We start from the raw sequence: 22,064 nt of genomic DNA, 5'->3' as shown, positions 1-22,064 counted from the left end.
AGCATCTTGATTTTGGCTCAGGTCATGATCTCATAGTCATGAGATCAAGCCCTGTGTTCTCTGTACTGAGTGTGGAGCCTGCTTGGGATTCTCTCCCTCTCTCGCCCTCCCCTTCTTGTGTGTGCACACTCTCTCTCCCTCTATCTCTTAAATAAATAAACATTAAAAAAGAAAACCAGAATTTTTTAAGAAGTATCCATTTCTTAGGGCACAGGTACATATATGGTTATTATTCTTCTTAAAATGTTACATAAAGGAGAGAGAGGCAGAGATGGAAGACTGAGGGGGGATGGAGAGAGACATTCTTCATATGCTCAGCTGCGTTCTTCTTGTGTAACATCCTGGTCCCTCTATAATAAAATTTCCTTCTTTGTTTTCTAGTGTTATGGACTAAATTTTGCACCCCCTCACCATATTCATATTTTGATGTCCTAAACCCCAGTATCTCCAAATGTGACTGTACCTCTTTCAAGATGTAATTAAGTTAAAACAAGGTAATTAGGGTAGACCCTAGCTCACACTGAGTGGTGTTCTATACGAAGAGGAGAATTAGATAAACCCAGTACAGAGAAAAGACCACGTGAAGACACCGGTAGAAGCCAGCCATATTTAGGCCAAGGAGAGGGAGTCTCTGGAAAACCCCACTCTGCCCACAACTTGATCTCAGATCTCTAGCTTCTAGAATTGACAGTAAATACCTTTCTGTTGTTTAAGCCACCCAGCCTGTGGTACTTTATTATGGCAACCTTATCAAACTAATACAACTAGTTTGAGTTGTTGTTTTCTGTTATTTGTGGAGTTCTATTCATGCACCTGCTATGTACTTAAAGTCTCAAGGGTCTGGCATTGCTCCTGCTGTCCCTTGGCCTGGCTGCTCCTTGCTCACCCCCCTCTCCCAGTTCATGGCTCACTTGTACCAGCTCCAGAAAGCCCATCTTGAACTGTGTAGACAGGACTAGGTATCCCTGCCTGGGACTTCAAAGTTACCCTCTCCCTGTTTCTAGGGTTACAAGGAGCACTTTTGATTGGAACACTCTGTTTTTGTTCTTCCTGTTCCCTGGAGAGCTCTTTGAAGGCAGGCAGATTACCATTCATCTGCATCTTCTCCATGGGTAAGCATCTGGCACCCAGGACGGCTCAACGGGTGCTGGTTGGTCACATGCACTAGAAGAGTGCAGACCATACCTGGAGAAGGGAGTTCTGGAAACACTAACAAGGATCATCTAAAAGAGTAAACTCCTGTGTTATTCATTTTTTTTTGTGCTTATTTAATTTTGCCTTGAAATATTGTATAAACCCTGAGGAGGAGAGAGAGAGGGACATATATATTAAAATTACTTTAAGGCACCTGAGTGGCTCAGTTGGTTAAGCATCCAACTCTTGCTTTTGGCTCAGGTCATGATTTCATGGTTCGTGAGTTTGGGACCCACATCAGCCTCCAAGCCAACAGCATGGAGCCTGCTTGGGATTCTCTCTCTCTCTCTCTCTCTCTCTCTCTCTCTCTCTCTGCCCCTGTCCCACTCATGTATTCTCTCTCTCTCTCTCTCAAAATGAATACAGTCAGAAAAATTACTTAGGGCTTTTTTGGTGGAATTTCCCTTTAAACGAAAAGAACATGTCACTACCAACATCCCTATTTCCATTCCTAAAAGAAGTATAGGATCAAAATCCTACAGCAGAGGGGTATCTAGGTGACTCAGTCAGTTAAATGTCCCACTTTGGCTCAGGTTGTGATCTCATGGTTCGTGAGTTCCAGCCCCGCATCTGCTGTCAGCGCAGAGCCTGCTTCAGATCCTCTGTCCCCCACTTCAGATCCCCTGTCCTCCCTCTCTGCCCCTCTCTCTCTCCCATTCTCTCTCTTTCTTTTTTTCTCTCTCTCAAAAATAAATGAACATTTAAAAAAAATCTACAACTGATATTGCTAATGATTGTATCTGTATACAGGTGTCCGATAGATGACATTTTCATCCACAAAAGTTATCAAATGCTGTGTCTGTGTTGGCCACTGGGGACGGTGAATAAGACATTCCCTATGAGGCCCTCATTCTGGTGAGAGGAGACAATGAACAGGAAAATATCAAGTAGTTATATGTACATGCAATGCAAATACTCTACAGAGGTTATGGGATAGAGAGTAATGGGGTTCCCTTTGACTGGGCAGTCAGGGAAGCCCTGTCTGAGGACCCAGCATTTGAGAAAAATCAAGATTCTGGATGGAGGAAATAGAAAAGCAGAGGCCCAAGGCAGAGCAGAGGAACAGAAGAGAGGCCAGTGCTGTTGGGGTGTAGTGGGTGATAAATGTGGGGCAGTGGTAGGCAGTGTCCAGATCATAAAGGGTCTCATAGGATCCAATGAGGCTTTTATTCTAAGTGTGGTGGAAAGTCATTTAGGTGTTTAAAAAAGGATTGGCACAATGTGATTCGTATTTTTAAAAAGATCATCTGGCTTCTGTGTGGGGGATGGAGGGGGGCAGGGTGGGGAGGGTGAGTGAAAACAGGCAGACTGATAGTAGGTCGTGGGCATGATAATAATCTGGGCATGGTGGCACTCACAGTGAACAAGGTAGAGTCAGGGTAATTACCAGGAGTGGATTCCACAGACTCTAAGTGTGATGGGAAGTGAGGGATCAGGGTGATTTCAGGGTTTATGGCTTGAGCAACAGGGCAGATAGTGATGCCACTGTTGTGCTGAAATCCAGAAGCCTGGTTAAGGAACAGATTTGTGATGAGGTTGGGGTGGGGCATCCAGGGTTTAGATTTCAGGTGCCTTTTCTGCATCTAGGAGGCAATGTCTTGTAAACAGGAATAGGAGTCTGAGAATCCGAGGAAATGTCAGGACCAGATAACTATCCCCTTCCTTCTATCTACCTTTATATCTATCTATCAGAGTCAAAGTCCTGGAGCTGATGGGATTATCTGGGTAGTCAGGGGAGATCGAGAAGATGTTGGGATAGATTTTTATGGTCCTCCAAAACTTAGTGACTCTTCAGTTTTGAGATGTCCAACCGAGGTGGCAGAAAAGGAGCCCCCAGAAAGTTAGGAGAAAGATCAAAGTGTGTGATATCATGGAAGCCAAGATAAATGCTTCAAGAGGAAGAAACGGTATGAAGGAACCTACTGAAGGATCAAGTGGGAAAAAGAAACCACTGGGTTTGGAAACAAGGAAGTTACATGTATCTTGACAAGAAGAATTCGGGTGAAATTGTGGACACAGGCATATGATTTGAGAAGGTTTATGGGAAAATGAGAAGGGAGAGTGAAGATGTCAGGACCAAACCAGTCCTTTGCAAAGTCATGCTATAAGGAGAAGCAAAGGAACAGAAGCATTTTCTGGAGGGATCACTTTCTGTAGGCACATGGGGAAAGTGTTTGGGTCTTGTTTTTGCTTTATGTTCAAGATATGAAATTCTGGAACTTGTTTGTATGTTAATGGGAAGGATTTAATAGAAAGGAAAATATGATATGCAGTTTGGGGATCAAAGTTCTTAAGACAAGAGGAGAAAAGAAACATAGAATTTGAGTTATTATCAAGACAATACGAAGATTCAATTTAGTAAATTCAGTTTACTAAAAGTTCGATTTGAAAAAGTATCAAAGTTATTCCATAACTCTGGACTATAAAATAAATACTCCTAATAATGATAATGACAATGGTAAGAGAACTATTTTTATTGAGCACTTTCTGTAAATCAGGTACTCGACTGCTATATTTAGTTTATCACTCGGACAACCCCCAGATGAAAAATGTATTATTTTTTGGGGCGCCTGGGTTGCCCAGTTGGTTGAGCATCTGACTTCAGCTCAGGTCATGATCTCGTGGTTTGTGAGTTCGAGTCCCACGTCGGGCTCTGTGCTGACAGCTCAGACCCTGGAGCCTGCTTCAGATTCTGTATCCCCCCCCTCTCTCCTCCTCTCCCATGCTCATGCTCTGTCTCTCTCTGTCTCTCAATAATAAATAAACAAATAAAATGTTAAAAAAATTAAAAAAAAGAAAAATGTATTGTTTTTTATACATTTTTAAAAATGAGGAAGTTGAGGCTCAAAGAGTTTCATTCATTCATGATGAAAGGTGAGAGATCTAAGATCCGGATCCAGACCATTTGATAGCAAAGTGCGCGGTGATGTCCAGACTCAGGTTTGGGAAGCCCCACCTCCCAGTGCCCCTCTGTCCTGTGTGTCCCTGAAACCCCACAGGCCCTAAGTGCCTACCATAGAATGCCCTGGCTTAGCTGTTTATGATGGTTGCCAAGATACTGGGAACCTGTCACACTGTTTTGTTTAGAGGCGACCTGGTTTTTTCCCTTTTGAAGTTATTACATTTTGTCTCCCACAACTAAAATGGTTACCCGTGCTAATGCAAGTGTTGTTTTCACATACCAGCCATTGCCTGAAAACAAAATGTCCTGTAGGAATAAGTTTCTGCTCAGGACAAGTTCTAGCAAGCTATGTTTAGGCTGTTTATATTTTCTGAAGGCTCTTTATTTGGAGTTCACAAGTAAACGTTCAAGTTTGTATCACAATCTGCTTGAGAACAAGAATTGTATTTTTTTTTCTTACTACTTTACATTTCCTTTATAATTCTCTTGGAGCTTGGTGTGCAGAAAAGATGTTCAGGAGTGGAACTGCTTCTGGGTTGAAGGAAAGTGTTTGTGGAAAGCTAAGACTCTTACTGAGCTTCCTCGTATCTAGGTCATCAAAAGCTCGAGGGAATGAGAATTTTATTAGATTGGACCCCTGATTGAAAAAGCCTTCCTTCCATTTTTAACACCAACCTGGGGGATGATCAATTCCTGCAGGTTGAAAATATGCTATTCTTTGTGCACATATGCCATATAAGAGGCCCTCATTCTCTGAGCATAAAGAGCTACTTAAATGAAATCCATTTCCAATGCGGAACAAAATTTCACATTAAGTAAATTTTTAAATGTTTGGAATTTGTATGGAAAAGTGAAACTAGATGATGTGAACCCCCCTTCCAGTTCTTAATTTGTATTAAGAAGGTTTAGATTTAGGGGTGACTGGGTGGCTCAGTCGGTTAAGTGTCCAACTTCGCCTCAGGTCATGATCTCGCAATTTGTGGGTTTGAGCCCGTGTCAGGCCCTGTGCTGACAGCTTGGAGCCTGCTTTGGATCCTCTGTCCCCCTCTCTCCCTGCCCCTCCCCTGCTTATGCACTCTCTCTGTGTCTCTTTCAAAGATAAATAAATAAACTTAAAAAAAAAAAAAAAGAAGGTTTAGCTTATATCATGTGATAATATGGACCAAGTCTTAGAATAAACCAAGAATGTATGAATTGTTTATGTGGGTGGGGGTGAACTTTGTTGACACAATTGTATAATACAGAATGCTTTGCTTCGTGGCTGATTTTACAGTCTGATTAGACAAAGAACTGTTTTACAAAAACACACCTCTAGGGTTATCAGCTTTCCTGAGTGCCTTTCTTAATCCTTTGACGTTGAAATCTTTCTTTTCTGAAGCACCTGTCTTGCATCACCTTGCAGATTCCCTCTTCAATCTCAAAAGTCTGACACTGGCTGATCCTCCCTGGTGAACAGCTCTGCCTGAGATGAGAGCCGTTCTCCAGCATCATTTCCATGAAAACCCACCCATTCAAGAGATTGCACCTTCATTCTGCACATGCGCATTGGATATTTGCAACCTCTGACAATCAGTTAATGACTAACACCCTCGATGAGCTGCATGGTGACAGAGACATGAACATGATGCAGGAGATGTGATCATGGTCGTGCGTGGTGCTTCGTGAATGGTAAAGTTTTTGTTTGCTTGCTTCTCTAAGCTCTGTGATTCTGGAGCTAAGATAAAAACTTTCACCTATCCCTGTTGGAGGTAGTGGGGCAGAGGAAGAAAAGGAAAGAGAGGCAAGAATTAGAATGATTTAAAGTATTTGCTCTTGCTTCCTTTCCCACTTCACCCCATTCAGATTTCTTGATATTCCCCATTTCTCCTGAGTAACATCCTTCCTCCTGCTTCAACATCAACCCCAATTATGAGCATTCCCTATCTACCTTGTCTTTCCCCCAACCCAAGCATTGTGGGGGGAAAGAAAGGGAGACTGGCAGGGCCTAGAGGATAAAAGTGTTTTTTTAAGATGCATTTGCACAATCGAACAATGATGATACGGATCTAGGACCTGGGAAAAGGTAGGAGGATTGCACCTTCAGTCGCCATTCCATAAGTTAAATTCTCAGTGCACTCCCCGGACCGGGTGTAGTTGTGTGGAGCAGCTCCTCTAATGACAGCCCTTCAGGGAATGTTGTCTTGCTACCTGTGACCTCCATCACCACCACTTACCACCCGCCACTCTACCCACCCACTGCAGCCCAGCCCAGCCCAGGCCCCTAATCACCACCCAGTGCCCCACCCAAGCCTAAACCTAGCTTAGATGACCATTCTCTATCAGAAGCATTGTCTTAAACCACCAAGGAATTTATTTACATTTATAGGCCATAGGCTATCTAGATGATAATAATCTATGAGAATGAGGTGGAGGTATTTGTACTGACATGAAAAAGTTGCAAAACTATATCCACTATATGATAACATTTTGGTTAAAAGTTGTCTTTCCATGTATATTCATACATGAATGGGGGCATTGCAACTGAAGTCTCAACTGAATCATCCAGGTATGGTAGACATCAGGTACCAAATGGAGTGTGACACGGGCTGCCTTGAATGAATTTTCAGGGTCAGTGCTGAAAACAGGTGCTGGGATCCTCATTGTCATTTTGGGAATATAAGCAAGTGGAGATACAGAAGGCTTTGTGAGGAAATTTATTTGAAGGATTCTGCTACTGAAGGCCAGGAGTGGGGGAAGTGCTCCATCCTTCATCTGAAGCCCCAAGGGGACAGACATCCAAAGACACTCAGGTTTGTGTTCTCTGAGTTAGGGGACCCTAAGGATTGGTGCCCAGTTTGTACCTGAGAAAGCTAATGAGGCTGCGGCAGGGAAGAGAAAGTGGAGGCTGTGCTCCCATTGATTCAGGTTCATGGACAGGGAATGTGTGTGATTTTTCTCACAGACCCTCGGGCTAAGAGGGAGAGGGAGCCAGCCTGCAGCCACTTAAGCCATTTAGAGTCCAAAAGGAGTGCCAGGGAGGGCCGGGGCTTCCTGAGTGAAGAGTGGATCTTCAAAGACCTGTGGGGTGAAGTGGGCTCCAGCCAGTTGAAGAAGGAAACACCACCTAGGCCTGAGGGCCCAACAGGGACCTTCCAAGATGTTTCAGAAACACCCTGGAGAGAAGGTGTTGGCTCTAAGCCTTTGCTCAGAGAGCCCTAGTCAGCAGCCAAGGAAGGAGGTACATCTCTTTTGCCTCTCTTCCCAAACCTTTGACTTTGCCAAGCGAGCAAGTAAGGAAGAGGAAACTAGAAAAAGAAAACCAGACCCACCGTCTTCAGGAAGGGAAAAGTCTTTCCGTGGAACAAGGCTGGATGGATGAATACAATCTTGCTTGGATGCCTAATTTCCCACGGATCCTATACTTTGTGATTGCATGACAGGCCGGGCCCTAAAAACTGAGTAAGAAAATGAGCCTGCCAACCTCCCAGCCAGTGGCAGAGGAAAATTTACCCCTGAATAAACTTTAAAGGGACAGAGGGAAACAAAAATACGGTGGCTTGTCTTACATTTCTTTGTTGTGCTTTGTGGAAAGAGTAGTTTCATAAACAAGGTGAGCCATCCCAAAAGAGGAGGTGCCCACTCTGGTTATCTCTGGGGGTGGGACCAGGGAACTGCTCACTTTTTCCCTTATCTATTTCCATTGTGTTCAAATTATGTAAGCAAAGCATGGTTACTTTTGTAATCAGAAAAGCCACTATGATAAATGTGCCCATCTAAAATATCAGGGGGAAAATCATCTCCATGACTAAAATATTATTGGTGAGAAAGAGAGCAAGCTGAAAAATGAAATGGCAATCATCATAGCTAACATTTGTAGAATGCATTACATTTCACAAAGCATTTTCATTTTAATGATCTCATTTGATTGTTACTGCAACCCTGGAGTTATGCATTTGAATTATTTACATTGTGCAGATGTAGAAACAGAGTGTCATAATTGTTGGTTACTTAGCTTGGCCAACAACAGTGCTGGTAAAGGAAAGGCTCAAATTCAAATCTTTTAGTGTTAAGTCCCATATTCTTCCCGTTTCACAACACCGAGTGCTGTACTTCAAGTATATTTCGTCGTCAAAAATATTCTCCTGGTCCCCTCACACTGGACTGCACCTGGTGCCCTAGTGGACACGACATGATACAGCCTGCAGTGACAACAGTCTGTTGAACTATATTCCATCTTCCTCTCTGAACATTGGAATCTCTATGTATTTGACACCTCATCTTTTCCCCCACCTGAATTCAGGCTCATATTCTTGCTGAATTCCACACCCACTAATGACCCCATCTTTCTCCAACATCGCTGTCCCAAACTTCAGCTGGCTTTGATTTTTCCTTCTCATTTTATTCCACACTGGGTCTTTTTACTTCTCTCCTAGAGGAACTCACAGATCCATCCACAAGCCATTTCAATGGATTCGACCCTCCCCACTTGGCAACATGTCATTTTTTAAGTGGCTTCCTGCCAATCATCCATTTTTAAAATTATCCTTTTCTGGAAGCTTTGTCTGACCACATCTGACCACAGAGGTCTCTAGCCTTTGTGTTCTCATGTTGTAAGGCCTATTCACATCATTCTCCAGTCCCCTCTTTCCCAAGGAAAGGACATCCTTGAGGGCAGAGATTATATCTTACCTTTTTATAATCTTTATTTAGCATCATGCTTGGCAAAATACTAATTTCCCAATAAAAGATGAGTGAGTAAATAAACATTTTTTCCTGCAAAAGCCTCAAGATCTACAAGTTCACTTTTGGAGCATGTGATGTCTGGTTGTGCAGAAGTGAGCAAAGGGATGCTAGCTGTCAGGAGAGGGAAGCGGATGGCTCAGGCAGCAGGACCCAGGGCTGTGATCCACTTATGCTGAGAGAGTGCAGAAGAAAAGAGGGAGCGTGAGTGTCATTCCAGGGCTGGTGAGGTACAGGCATTGAGGGAAATGAGCTAGCTTAAGTGCTACAGCCTACATAGCCCCACCCATTTTCTGTTCTGGCCAGCTTTAGGCCCAGGGCAAGTTTTCCGAGGGGCCTAGGAAAAAACATGGCCATCCCAGCCTCTAGCTGTGGCAAGTGAGGGGTATGAGCAAGCTATGGGCTCCTGCCAGGGCTTGGGAGGCATCAGGATGTCCCAGCGAGGCACAGGCAGAGTGAGCTGAAGTGGTACAGTGGACACACCCAGGAGGCAGTGACCACAATGGTCACACATAGGAGGGCAGCAGAATGAGCCAGAGGCCCATGCAGCTGATGGTGGTGCAGTCCTGGGAGGGAGATACTTTCCATTTGGGCTGGGTGTGCTATCCTAAGTTCTAGCTGTGGGGGAGGGAGGAGCCCCCCAAATCACCTCTTGTTACCATTTTGGCCTGATAGTGAGGCTGGGAGGCGATCTCAGAGGATCCCAGTCCTTGCCCCACCAGACACTTTCACTAGCCCACCCTTGTACTTCCAGCCCTTCCAAGATTCCTCACTGGCTACTGAACAAATGTGAAATTTTTGCACGAAAGGCATACCTTTAGTGGATCCCCCCAAATACCTTTGTTCTTTACCACCAGCCACTCACCTCCAAAAATCCTCCACTTCCACAAGGCCCGTCTGGTTATCACTGCTTCACAAAAGGGCTTGGGCCATCCTGCCTCCTGCTCTTGCTCAGTGAGACCACCCTGCCTGAATTGCCTCAAAGGGAACCAGCCTTGGGATGCGGGGAAGAAGGCTCCACACTTCGCTGGGCTGAGTGAGACCCAGGGCAGCAAAGGGAGGTTGTGTACAAATGCATGTCCACACACATGCACACACACATGCATGTGCACACACATGCACATACATGCACAGATACATGCACACACAGATCATAACAGCCTCTTGTGTGTCCATGGCAAGGAGGTCCACACTCCACTCCCACAGCCACCTCTTAGGTTGCATTCAGTATTCATTTTGAAGCTTTTGAGATACTTTGCATCAAATGATTTGTGACATTAGTTTTAACTTGATTTCTATAACATAAAACTGAGGGGGGGCATATAATTTATTTTGAGTTTGTTCTCCAGTATGCTGGGTCCCATATCCTCTAAGGATGACTGTAAATTTAGTCATCACTTGTATCATTTATTCAACACATGAATTAAATACATTTTCTCTGTGAGTTTCTAGAGGCTAATGGTGAGTAGGATACTCGAATACCTTGGAAGGCCTGGGTGTAACTGGGAGACAGACCTATTAACTAATAGTTTTCAAATGTTAGCATGCATCAGAATCATTAGGAGGGCTTTAAAAACTACAGATGGCTGGGTGCTATGCCCAGAGTTTCTGATTCAGTGGGTCTGAGGTGGCACCTAGAAGTCTGCATTTCAAGCAAGTTCCTGGGCAGTGCTGATGCTGCTGTCCAGGGAACCACACTTTGAGAACCACTGCTGTAAACTAACACTCATTCTAAGAGTATAGTTTGAGGTACTGAAATATAAGCTGAGTAAGGGGAGGGATTTGTATTCTGTTTGCTCATGGCGATATTCCCACAGCTTAGAGTAGCACCTGGCACCTAGTAGACACTCAATAGACACTAGCTGAATGAATGATAGAATTATATGCAAATCTAATGGGAGCCCAGAAGTGGGAGAAGTGTCCTTCCAAGGAATTTTGATGACAGCTTCAAGAAGAAGGCAATGTTGGAGAATTAACTGGAATTTTCAGTCAGACATGAGTATTCTAAGTAGAGGAAACAGCAAGCGGCCAGCATGGAGGTGCAAGAACAGCATGGAATGTCTGCCATGCAAATGTCTCCACTTCTCCTCCGTTGTTGAAGGCCCTAGTCAGTTCAGTTCTGACTGCTTCAGTGCATGGTGACTCTTCTTTCATTTTTTATGACAACGAAGTCAGTACTTTCTAAACTTAATTGATGATAAGAATTGACCAGGATGCTGATTCAAAATACAGATTTCAGGGCCCCACCCTATACCAACTGAATCAGAATCTCAGGGGGAAAGCCATGGGAATCTGCATATTAATTAATGGCCTACATGATTCTCAGCATCAGGCTACACAGTGTTAAGAGGAACCTTATAATTTCCAGGTATTTTAAAATACAATTCAAAGACTTTATTGAACAGATGTGTTAGTTTTCCATTGTTATGTGACAAATTGCCACACACGTAGTGGGCTTAACACAAACACACTTACTATTTCACAGTTTCTGTGTGGGTAGGAGTCCAGGCACAGCCTGACTAGGCCCTTTGCTCAGGTCCTCATAGGCTGTTATCATGGTGTAAGCAGGGCCGCGTTCTCATCAGGAAGTTCAAGTAGGGAAGAAATTGTTTCTAAACTCATGGAATTGTTGGCAGAATTTATTTCCTGGTGTTTATATGACGGAGGGCCTCAGCTTCTCACTTGCTGTGCTCTGGAGGCACCCACAGTTTCCTGCCACATGACCCTCTCCATAGGCAGCTCAACATGGTAGTTTGGTTTTTCAAGGCCATCAGGAATCTCTCTAGTCTGCTAGGGGAGTGGCATCCCATCCCGTTTGCAAGTCGCAGATCGTGCCCATACGCAAGGGGGATTATGTAAGGGTATACTTCCCTGGGACTTGCTTTAGCGTATATCTGCCACAAAAGATAAGGAAATGGAAGCTCTAAGAGATTTGCTTGTCAAGGTCTCAGAAGAATGAGAGGCAAATGTGGAAAGGGAAGTCTCATTTCTTGCTTCCAGCCAAAGTCTGTTTCTACTATACTGCCTCTTCTCTTCTAATCACTGTGCATTGCTTTAAACCACAGTCAGCAAACTTTTCCTGTAAATAGATAGTAAGTATTTTACACTTTGTGGTCCATCTGGTCTCTGTTGCAACTGCCCACCTCTGTTATTGTAGCACAAAAGCAGCCACAGATAATATGTAATGAGTGAGCATGCCTGGGTCCCAATACATTTTTATTCATGAACACTAAAATTTAAATTTGTGATTTTCACATGTTACAGAATATTATTCTTGTTTTGATTTCTTTTTTCTCATTTAAAAATGTAAAAACCATTCTCAGGGCACAGGCCATACACAAACAGGTGATGGGTCAGATTTGGCCTGGGAGCTAGATGGACAGCTGCGCCTTCATAAGTACATGCCCTTCTCTACCATGGAGAGGGTAGGCCCACCCACCATGGATGTATCTGCCCAGCACAGTGCCAGGCACACAGTTGGCATTTACCATTAAAAAAAAAAATAATAAGGAACCATGATGACATTGACCTCACAAGGTTGTGTTCTGAAGTGAAGATAGGGCCAAAGATCCACTAGGTCAAAAATATTTTTCCCCAAATGACAAATGTGTAGCTGGTCATTAGTGGTTCATATTTATACGAGAAATCTGTACTGAGCGCCTGTGCTGGACTAAGCACTATTGTCCACACCAGGGACATGGTGGCAAAGAAAATAGAAGAGGTTTCTACTCTCAAGGAGCTTACATTCTTTTGGAAGAGATGGGCAACTAATTAACACACAAGTATATAATATGTCAGATGTTGATAAGTGCTGTGGAAAAAAATGAAGTGAGGTGTACAGAGAGGGTCAGGGAAAAGGTACTGCTGTTGCTCTATGTTAGGTGGTCAGGAAATGCAACAGTGACATTGGACAGAGGCCTGAGGGAAGTGAGGGAGGAAGCCAAGCAGATATGGGGATGAAGAGAATTGTAAGCTGAAGGAAGAGCAAGTGCAAAGGCCCTGAGGCAGGAGACTACTGGCCTGTTTAAGTATCAGCAGTGAGACCAGGGCCCCTGGGGTGGAGTGAACAGGGAAAATAGTAGAAAAGGTCTGGAGAGGGAGGGTGGGCCATGTAGACCTTTATAAACTATTGTAAGCACTTTGGTTTTGTTTCTGAAAAAGACAGAGAGCACTTTGGGACTTGGAGGGGAAAATGACATGGCTGGCTCAAAAGAGCACCCACTTGAAAGAAGGACTGGATGAGGGCAGGGAGCCTGTTGTTTCGTCTGGAAAAAGTGTTTTGCTTCCATGACCTGTGGGTCCAAGGTGGGGGCCCGCTGCGTCATGCTCACCCAAGGAGCCTCCCCAGCTGAAACAAGCTTGTAGCCTTTGCTTAGATACTGAATAGATGAAATTCCAAAGCACCAGAGAGAGCTTTTGAAATTGAACTCCTAGCTTAACAGACTGAACTTGACAGAGGAGGGAAGGATGAGTCAGCCATTCAAAAGCAGGTACAGAGGATCAGCAAGGCTGGGCACACACTGGTCCAGTATATCTGAATTATTGCACAGAATGCCAGGGGCCCTAGGCACTGGGCTTCATTGGAAAGCAGCCTCACCTCTGCTCACCTCCTTTTGACATGAGCAGGTCTGGCTCTAGGGGAAGAGGACTTTCCTCCTTCTGGAGACAGGGCATGGTGGGGAAGTGGGGCCCTGAAAGGGTCTCAGGTTGGTAACCCAGGTAACCCTGGCCCTGTACACACTCTGAGAAGGCCTTACATGGTTGTTGGTTTGCTTCATTTTTACCGCAGTGACTCCAGTTGGAGCTTTCCTTTACTCATCCTCATTCTTTCAGGATTTGAGAATTTCAGCCATTTGATCTTGACAGGGTCAAGAAAAAGCATGTTGTTCCAATTATCAATCTCAATGCATTTTCTTTTCTTTTTCTCTTTACTGAATGAAACTGCTTAGCCACATTTGTTAAATAGTCTTTAAAAGCTGGTGCATATCACATTAGCAGAAGTCTCTCAGGCTGAGATTTATCCAAGCACTGGTGTGAGGCTTTTTATTAATTCATTTCATCCCTTTTCCTTTAGTTGTCAAACATTAAGTGTCCTCTGAGTGAGAATTCTACTTCTTAAGAAATGTTTAAAATCATTCCCTCAATCTGCCCCTATTTGTACCTCATTTTCCCCAAGTCTTTTTGAGTAAAAACAAGCAAACAAACAAACAAACAAACAAACAAAGATGTTCAGTACTTTATGTTCCTGGTAGAACAATGCCCACACTGGAGAGAAGGCAGAATGGTTTCTTACCCAACAGAGAATCCTGATTCAGACTCTGAAATTCCACAAACAGCAGCAATCTCACTACATGTACCTCTGGTTTCCCTAGCAACTTAGAAGGTCAGTATTCTAGACATTGACCCTGAACTTTGCTTTCAAAGATGCAGCTGAAAGGACTGGTGTTTATAAAGCATCTCATGGAAACCCCTCTCCACACCACTGGATGCTCTGAATCCTGCCTGGTGTCAAATTGGACCACCAGAAAGTAAGTGGCTTAGACTGCTTTGCTCGATCTTTCTACAGATTGGTCTTTACTGGAGTTGAGTTTTGATACCACCAGTTGCACCAGCCTCTACCCTGCTCTGTGCCCTGGGGGGTTCGTCTTCATGGACTTCATCAACAAGCTCCCTTGTTCTTTGGTGTTGGAGTCTGGGAAGGAGAGAGACATTTGACTGGGGACCTGGCCTCTGGGTGGTGGATCATGACAAGGGTCAAAAGGATGGCAGGGAACCCAGCCACTTCTGGGTCTCTGAAGTTTGGCCTTTTCTGAATCTCTGAGGCTGGGTGACACCAGGGGCATCTAGAAGTGGTGATCTCAGCCTGGACTCTAGCTTTTTCAAGATGGGCTGTATCGACAGTGCAGTGCTGACACTGTTGTTTCTGGAAACTGGAATAGAAGAGCAAGAATGTAGTGACAGGAGCTGATGGATTGGTTGAAGGCGACCCTGCAATATTTTGAAGGTGACGACTTGGATATGTGTGGTCAGGGCATAAAAGTAAATACTACCCTGTCCTGTAATCACAAGCTGGTGAGTCAGGTGCCATTTGGAGCCATTTGGATTATACCAGCCTCTGGGGTGAGGACACAGCGTTGGATGCTGGGGGCGGGGGGGAAAGGAGATGGCCTGCGGAAGCCTGGCAGGGCCCACCCTGTCCTGTACAATTTACTTCTGTTGTGAACCAAGCCACTCCCTGTACTTTTCATGTCTGATGACTGCTTTCAGCAGGTTAGAGGATCATTAAGGTTCCTCTCCTCTCTTTTTCTTTTTCCTTTCTTGTTTTTTCCCCTTTCGTTGGCCATTTCTCTCACCCATACAATTCATATGAGCTCATGTTTCACTAGAAAAACCACTGTTACTAGACGTATGTTTATGTTGCACAACAGGGAGGCTCTACTGAGCCCAAACACAGTTCTTATTTCCCCCAAACTTTGCAGTTTTTCTTAAACACAGTTATACTATTATGTGAATCATATCTATGTCAAGAAGTTGTTTTTTCCCCCTCCCAGAGCAATTCTGGAAAGGGCTGTGAATATACAGGATCTGCCCTCAAAGAGCTCACTCCATTTGTAAGTTCCTCGACTGTGCATGTGGCTTCCAGCCATCAGCAATCCCATCCTCCAGAGCTGTGCTGTCCAATATGGTAGCCATGAGCCACATGTAGCCATTGAGTTCTCGTGAGATTGGATGCATACGAATTAGTCAGTGTTTGATGAATGAGTCATACATGAGTGAATAAAAACGGAGGGTGGTTCAAATTGAGATGTACTAGAAACTACTCATGGGGTCATGAGGAATTCATAAGAAAAAGTGTATGAAAAATATCATTAGTATTTTTACAAAGTCGATTACATGTTGAAAGAGTAATATTTAGTGTTATTGGGTTAAATAAAAATATATCATTAAAACTAATTTCATCTGCTGCTCCTTGAAGATTTTAAAGTTAAAAATGGAGTTCACTTTATGTTTCTCTTGACTGCTTTACTCTAGGTGGCCTGCTTCTACCTCTCTCTCTTTCCTCCCGGAGGGAGTGAACACTTCCCATGGGTAACACCACAGCCCCATACGTTAGTGGCTGCCTGTTCACATCTGAAACCCTTACCAGATTGAACACCTTTTGAGGGATGAACTTACATATCCAGCGTACAGTGCGGTGCTTGGTATCAAAATAGGTGGGCAACAGTTATTTGGTGAATACTGATCCACTTCGCTTTGACTGAACTGTGTGAGGCTAGGCATACAAAATTGTTAGCATGATCTGAAGTATACTACCTATGAGTAGGCACTCGATATGTGTGTGAAATATCCCGGAGATAACCTCAATTTCAGTGTATGACTGAATTTTAAAAACTCTTGTAAAGATCATGTTAATTCCTAATTATTCACTTTCTAAGGGTAAGGTGCTGGGTAATAGGATACTGTTCCTACACAGGTGGTGTGCGTATCTATTTCACGGTGCATGTGCAGGCTGCTGGTTATGGTGAGATTATAGTCCAGGTGGTCAGCCCTGCTCATTTTCATTTGCAGATAGGCACAAAGCCCAGATGGATCCCAATTAATTCTCAGAATTCTCCGAGGTTTTTAAAACCAATTGAACCAATCAACTGTAAAGGAGTACAAATAAGATAAGGGTTATAATTTTTTTTTACCTGAAATATGCTGAATTTAAGAGAGTAAACACACTAGAAAATATTTGTGTAACATCCCACCCTTGACTTTGATGATTTTGCTTCTCATTAGGACTGGGCTTGCTTTTATGCCTCCTCAGGCCAGAAGCAATATGGTCAAGCTGAACACTTTAGATGGGAAGGAAGCCTGGCCCCAAAGTATCTTCATGGTTAGATGTTAGGTAAGCACATTGGTGTGAGTAGATTCATTATTTGGTGATGCAATTTTATGAATTTGACTCAAGATACCCAAGATTCTGGTGTCCAAAAATAACACAGCATTAGTTTTTCATCAATTATTAAATAAAGGGAATCACAATATCTACAAAAAACTAGGTAGATTTAAATAAAGCTTTAAGGCTTTATCTGGTTAGTTGAATAAACATTTTAATTATTAATCCTATGGATCATATTTTTGAAAAATTGTCTAAATCTTAACTATTGAATAACAGAAAAAATTGATGTGAATAAAGTTTTACGCGTATATTCTGATGCCTCTTTTATGAAGGTAGACCTCCCATCCTAGGACTACCATTAACACTTTGTTGGCACATAGTGTTTAACATCTTCAATTACAGTTCTTGCAATAGCTGTCTTATCTTAACCTCTATATTATCTTTTTCTTACTCACTTTTATAATTCTGTAATACTTAGCCAGTACTTTCCACATGAAAGATCTTCTCTAACTGCACGTGGAATCCAATTAAAATGAACCTGTAGGCCTGGGAGTCAGGAGCCCTGGTCCAATCACTGAGCTGCTCTATGAGCAGTCCAGTAATTTCTCTGAGTCCTGGGCTTCTTCTGCCCCTGTTCTTCCTTTCCCCAATATCATCATTTGCTATCCTGTCCTGACTTTGTTACTTTTCACCTATGTTACGGCAACTGGACTATACTACACATTCTCATGTGGTAGCATGTACTAAGTGTCAATGCTTTATTTTATTTAATCCTTACAATTGATCAGATGGAGGTCACCAACCCACTTTTCAGCTGATAAAACTGAGGCTAGAGAGAGATTGAGTGCCAAGTCTAAGGCACTAGTAAATGGTGGAGTCAGGATCTGAATCTAGAGACTTGTGTCTGATGTGCTCTGGCTATTCTTCAACTTATTTTGCAATCAGAATTATTTTGAGGAAGCCCCCCCTCTAAACTAATATATCCCTCCCTCCCCAATGCATTAAAACAGAAACAACATCTACAATTATGGGTAATTGTTGTGGATCCAACTATTAGTACAAGAAGCAAGAACACCTCTGCATGAGATGTTATGATAGTCACAAAGCATCACAAACTTAATTAGTGGGTAGAAATATGGAACGTTGCAGCCAGATAGTATAACGAGCCTTTCCCATGAATGTGTATAAGGAAATCTGGACTCTATTTCTGGGCCGGCCTCAAGATTTCTCTGTGGCCTTGGGCGAGCAACTTCAACACTCAGTCAGTATCCTGCTGCAAGACGGTGATGATGACACACAGCGCCTACTTATTGCACTGGTTTGCTACGACTGATGATTGGATATGTTGGTCAAGGGCTGTAGATGAGTGGATGTACAATGTTTTTTTATGACAAACTATACTTGGGGCAGTGTGGAGCAGTGGAAGCTGCTGGGATTCTGGAAAGTAGATGATTTCTTTGTTTCCTTATTTTAAAATTGGAGATGGAATGGGAGGGATGGACGATCACCTGCTCTTTCTGATCCAAATGCAGGAAGTTCTACTCGAGTTCAAGGGAGCTGTTAATTGCTTTCACATATGCTAGGTACAACGGGCAAAAATGAAGTTAGTATGGTTTGGGAAAGATGGGCAAACAACGACTCTTTGCTGACATTTGCCATTCTTTAAACACAAGGACACATAGTTGTTAAGGAATCATAGCTCATAACTAAGACAGAGACAAGCGCCAATGACTTCTATTGACTCGGTCCACTTTGTTTTAAAATGTCTCACGTCCCGAATGCATGTAACTCATTACGGAGTCGCTTTCTTTTCCTGGGATTTAAGCTCCCGCTTTAAGCACCGGCGCATCGTGGGGATCCCCTTCCACAGCTTTGCCCCAAGGCATTCGGAATATATTTATTGTTCATGAATCTGCGTGAGGATTGCGTATGTTGCAGAATTTTAAGAAATAAAATTATCTGAATTGCGGATGTTTAAGGTCTACGTGTTGAAGCGGTGGGTCATCACGGGGTCACCGGAAACTTCAAGGTAAATAGTGTGGCCTCCGAAGAAAGGCCGGGTCGAGTCAAAGCCTCACCAATCTCTCCCCAGAGCAGCCGATTAATTTTTGCTTTTAACGCATAACAACCTCCGCCCGGCCTTGAAGCCGAACAAGCGAGCCAGTGCATAAACCCTGCCAAGCTGCGGGCCGGAGGGGTACGTCCGCGCGCGAGGGCCCCCGCGGCAGGAGAAACCTGGGCTAGAACACCCCGGCCCAGCCCGGTCCCTGTCCTCCTGGGGGAACGTGGGGACGGCCCCTCCCTAAGCGTCTCCGCGCGTTGAGTCCGCGGCGCCAAGAGTAAAGTGTTTTCTCTAGAAACGATTTCTCCTGAATCCCTTAGCCGGAGGAAGGGGATTAAAAGTGACAAAGAAAGGGGGTGGGTTCCGGAGAGACCTCGGGGGGGGGGGGCGGTGTGGAGCGGGCGCCCTCGAGGAGGGGCTCAGCGAGGCGAGCGCAGCCCCGCAGCGCGCTGGGGCGCTTGAGGGGCGCGGGTGGGGGACTTCGTGCCCAGGCGCGGGGGGTCGGCTGGGCGGGGGGAGGGGCGCTCCGGGCTCCCACCTCCGCGGCGGCGCGGGGACAGGGCCGGACCAGGCGCAGGGCCGCCTGCAGGGGCGGGTAGTGCGGTCGGGGTCCCGCGGCCGCCCGCGCCCCGAGGAGGGAGGCGGCGGGGGCGTGGGGCTGCGGCCGTGCGCTCCGCCCCGCGCGGGGACCGGGCCGCGCCTCCCCCTGCCGCATGTGCGCGGTGTTGTGTGCCCGGCCCTGCTCCTCCTCCTCCCCTCCCCTCGCCGCCGTCCCCTCCCCCAGCGGCCCCGAGTGAGCGCGAGCGCCACACAGCCCCGGGCCGCCGCCGCCGAGCGCGCCGAGACGCCGAACAGGTGGCCGGAGGCTGCGGGCGCTGCAGCGGGGAGAGGTGAGGCGAGCCCCGGGCCAGGCGAGGGCGGCCGGGCCGGGCCGGGCATGCGAGCCGAGCGGTCCCCCGGCGCCGCCGCTTGCCCGCGCCCCTAGCCTCCCGCGCGCCCGTGCAGCGGCCCCGCCGCGCCCAGCGTCCAGCCGCCCCGGCCCGGGGCCGCTCCGGCCGCGGTCAGCGAGGGGCGCGGGCCGGCCCGCGACGGCGGCGGCGGCGGCATGAAAGTGACCGTGTGCTTCGGGAGGACCCGGGTGGTCGTGCCGTGCGGCGACGGCCACATGAAAGTTTTCAGCCTCATCCAGCAAGCGGTGACCCGCTACCGGAAGGCCATCGCCAAGGTGAGGGGCTGGGGGCGCGAGGGGCGCGGGGGGTGGGGGCGGGAGAAGGGGGGAGGGAGGAGGAGAGGGAGGAGGAAGAGGAGGAGGGGGGAAGGCGCCGGGATCAATATGGCGCTTCCTGGAAAGGGGAGGAGGGAGACGGATGGGAGGCGGGGAAAGGGAAAGTGCGGCAGCCGGGCCGGGCCGGGCCTCGCGGGCGCCCCCCGCCCCGGGGCCGCGGGCGGCAAAGTTGTGGGCGCGGGCCGGCGGGGCGGGCGCAGCCCCGGGTGAGCGCGCCGGACCCCACGGCCCCTCCCGGGCCGAGCGCCTCCCTCCTCTCCCTTGGGGCTCCGGCCACCGGCTCCCCTCCGGAGCCTGCCCTGGGAGCGGAGCCCGAGCCCAGCCCTCCGGGGGGCGCGGGCGAAGCCTGGCCGGACGCCTCTCTCCCGGCCGCGGCTGCGGGCGGTTGAAATCCAGCCTCAGGCCTCTCCCCGCTCCCAGGCCCCGCGGCGGAGGCTGGGGAAAGGGAACTTTTTAGGTTGGAGCAGAGTTTAAATATTCCACACACGGCGGAGAGCGGCCGCATTTGTGCTCCAACTCTCCCTTCGCCCGGGCGGGGGAACGAGCCGGAGCGCCCAGCCCTGTCCTCGGAGCCGCCCGCGGGCACGGCCGGCTGCTGGGGGACAGTCGCCGGCTCGCGGTCGGGAAGGCTGCCCCCAGGGGTACCCCCGCTTCCGCCGGCTCGCGGACGTTAGCGGGGCACGGAATCCCGGTGCAGGAGAGGCTGGCGTGCAGCGCTCCTTGAAAACGCACAACCCTGCAGTCAGTCACTGCATTAAAAGTTTTCCTGCGAGGACCTCAGCGTTTACGTATCTGGAACTAGTTCCATATGGTGCCGGGGCTGCGGAGCCAGGGTCTGATTTAGGAGTGGAGTAGATTTCCCTTTTTCTTCGTGGAGTGATAACATTGTCTCCACTCAACTGCGTTCCTTTACAATGTGTCAGAAGTGAAAAGGCATTTTGTTAAATTGTTTTATCGGCTGTCTGTGTTTGACAACAGCCTACACCTCCGAAGTTTCTGTCAAGCACCTGAGGATATCTCCTTTGCTGTAGAGTAACGTTTTGTGGAGACAGCAAGGTCACTTAAGCATTTTCTCATTTGTTCCCGGTAGTGGAGTAGCTCTAGCTTCTGTGGGCGTTGAGGCAGTACACGGTGGCTTTGCCAGTCTGGGTGTATACAGGGTGCTGGGGGCAGCATCCTTTAGTTCTCTCTGAACTTAAGGGGAGAAAACTTTTTTTACGCTGTTGTTTGATTTTTAGTATATATTGGAAAGAATAGCATGAATTTGGCCTTTTCAAGATAATCTTGGGGCCATTTAGGAACCTGACACAATGGTGGAAGGTGTTGACTTTACTTAACTGCTCTAAAACGTTCCTTACACTTAGTTGAACTGTTATTGAAAATCAAATAAAATTAGTGGAAATTGGCATCCGTTTATCTTACATTGCTGACAAGGCGAAAGAAACATGCTCTCCGCATCTACATTTAGCATTTAAAAAGACTGTTTATGAATGGCAGTTTATGATATAAATGTTCTAAATCAATAATCAGATTGTATATGTACTTCGGAAACCAAAATAAGTTGTGAACGGAAAGAGAAATACAATAATACATAATCTGTGGTGTGCCTGAGTTACTGAATAGGGAGAGGTGAGGGACGTTTCCTTTCATTTTACTTGTTTTACATGCTTAAAATGAGTTCTGTTTCGTTATGCGCACAATGGACTTTGGTTAAAAAAGGCTGTTTGGGAGATACAAATGTAGTTATTTGGTTGACTGAATCATTCATTCCTTCCCACAGAAATTCTTAAACATTTACTGTGTCCAAGGTATTGTTCTGGGTGCTGGACATGTAGGGGGCCCATTGGCTGCTTTGTGGAAATTGGAATGTGAGAGTCTAGGACAAGAGGCTCCATGGTCCTTCCAGTGAAGGAGACCAGTGGTGTGTCCGGGCACATAATTGGGCAGTGAGGAGAGGAGCATCTGGGATGTTGGGTAGATGTAACTGAGGAGCCTTGGTAATATATTTGGACTAGTG

At 46.2% G+C, this 22,064-nt stretch overlaps 1 protein-coding gene across 19 annotated transcripts in view; it reads left to right on the top strand.

The window, feature by feature from the left end:
- The first annotated feature begins 19,742 nt into the window (after positions 1-19,742).
- The window catches only part of PARD3 (par-3 family cell polarity regulator), a 678,503-nt gene continuing 676,181 nt past the window's right edge, over positions 19,743-22,064 (top strand). For all 19 annotated transcript variants that reach the window (XM_045061110.1, XM_023256519.2, XM_023256518.2 and 16 more), the window contains exon 1: positions 19,743-19,987. In XM_045061110.1, coding sequence (XP_044917045.1) covers positions 19,868-19,987 — 120 coding nt within the window. In that variant the 5' untranslated portion in view covers positions 19,743-19,867. The remainder of the gene's footprint in view (positions 19,988-22,064) is intronic.

Source organism: Felis catus, chromosome B4 (assembly GCF_018350175.1).
Source record: "Felis catus isolate Fca126 chromosome B4, F.catus_Fca126_mat1.0, whole genome shotgun sequence".
Classification (NCBI taxonomy): Eukaryota; Metazoa; Chordata; class Mammalia; order Carnivora; family Felidae; genus Felis; species Felis catus.
This window is presented reverse-complemented; position numbering and strand designations above follow the sequence as displayed.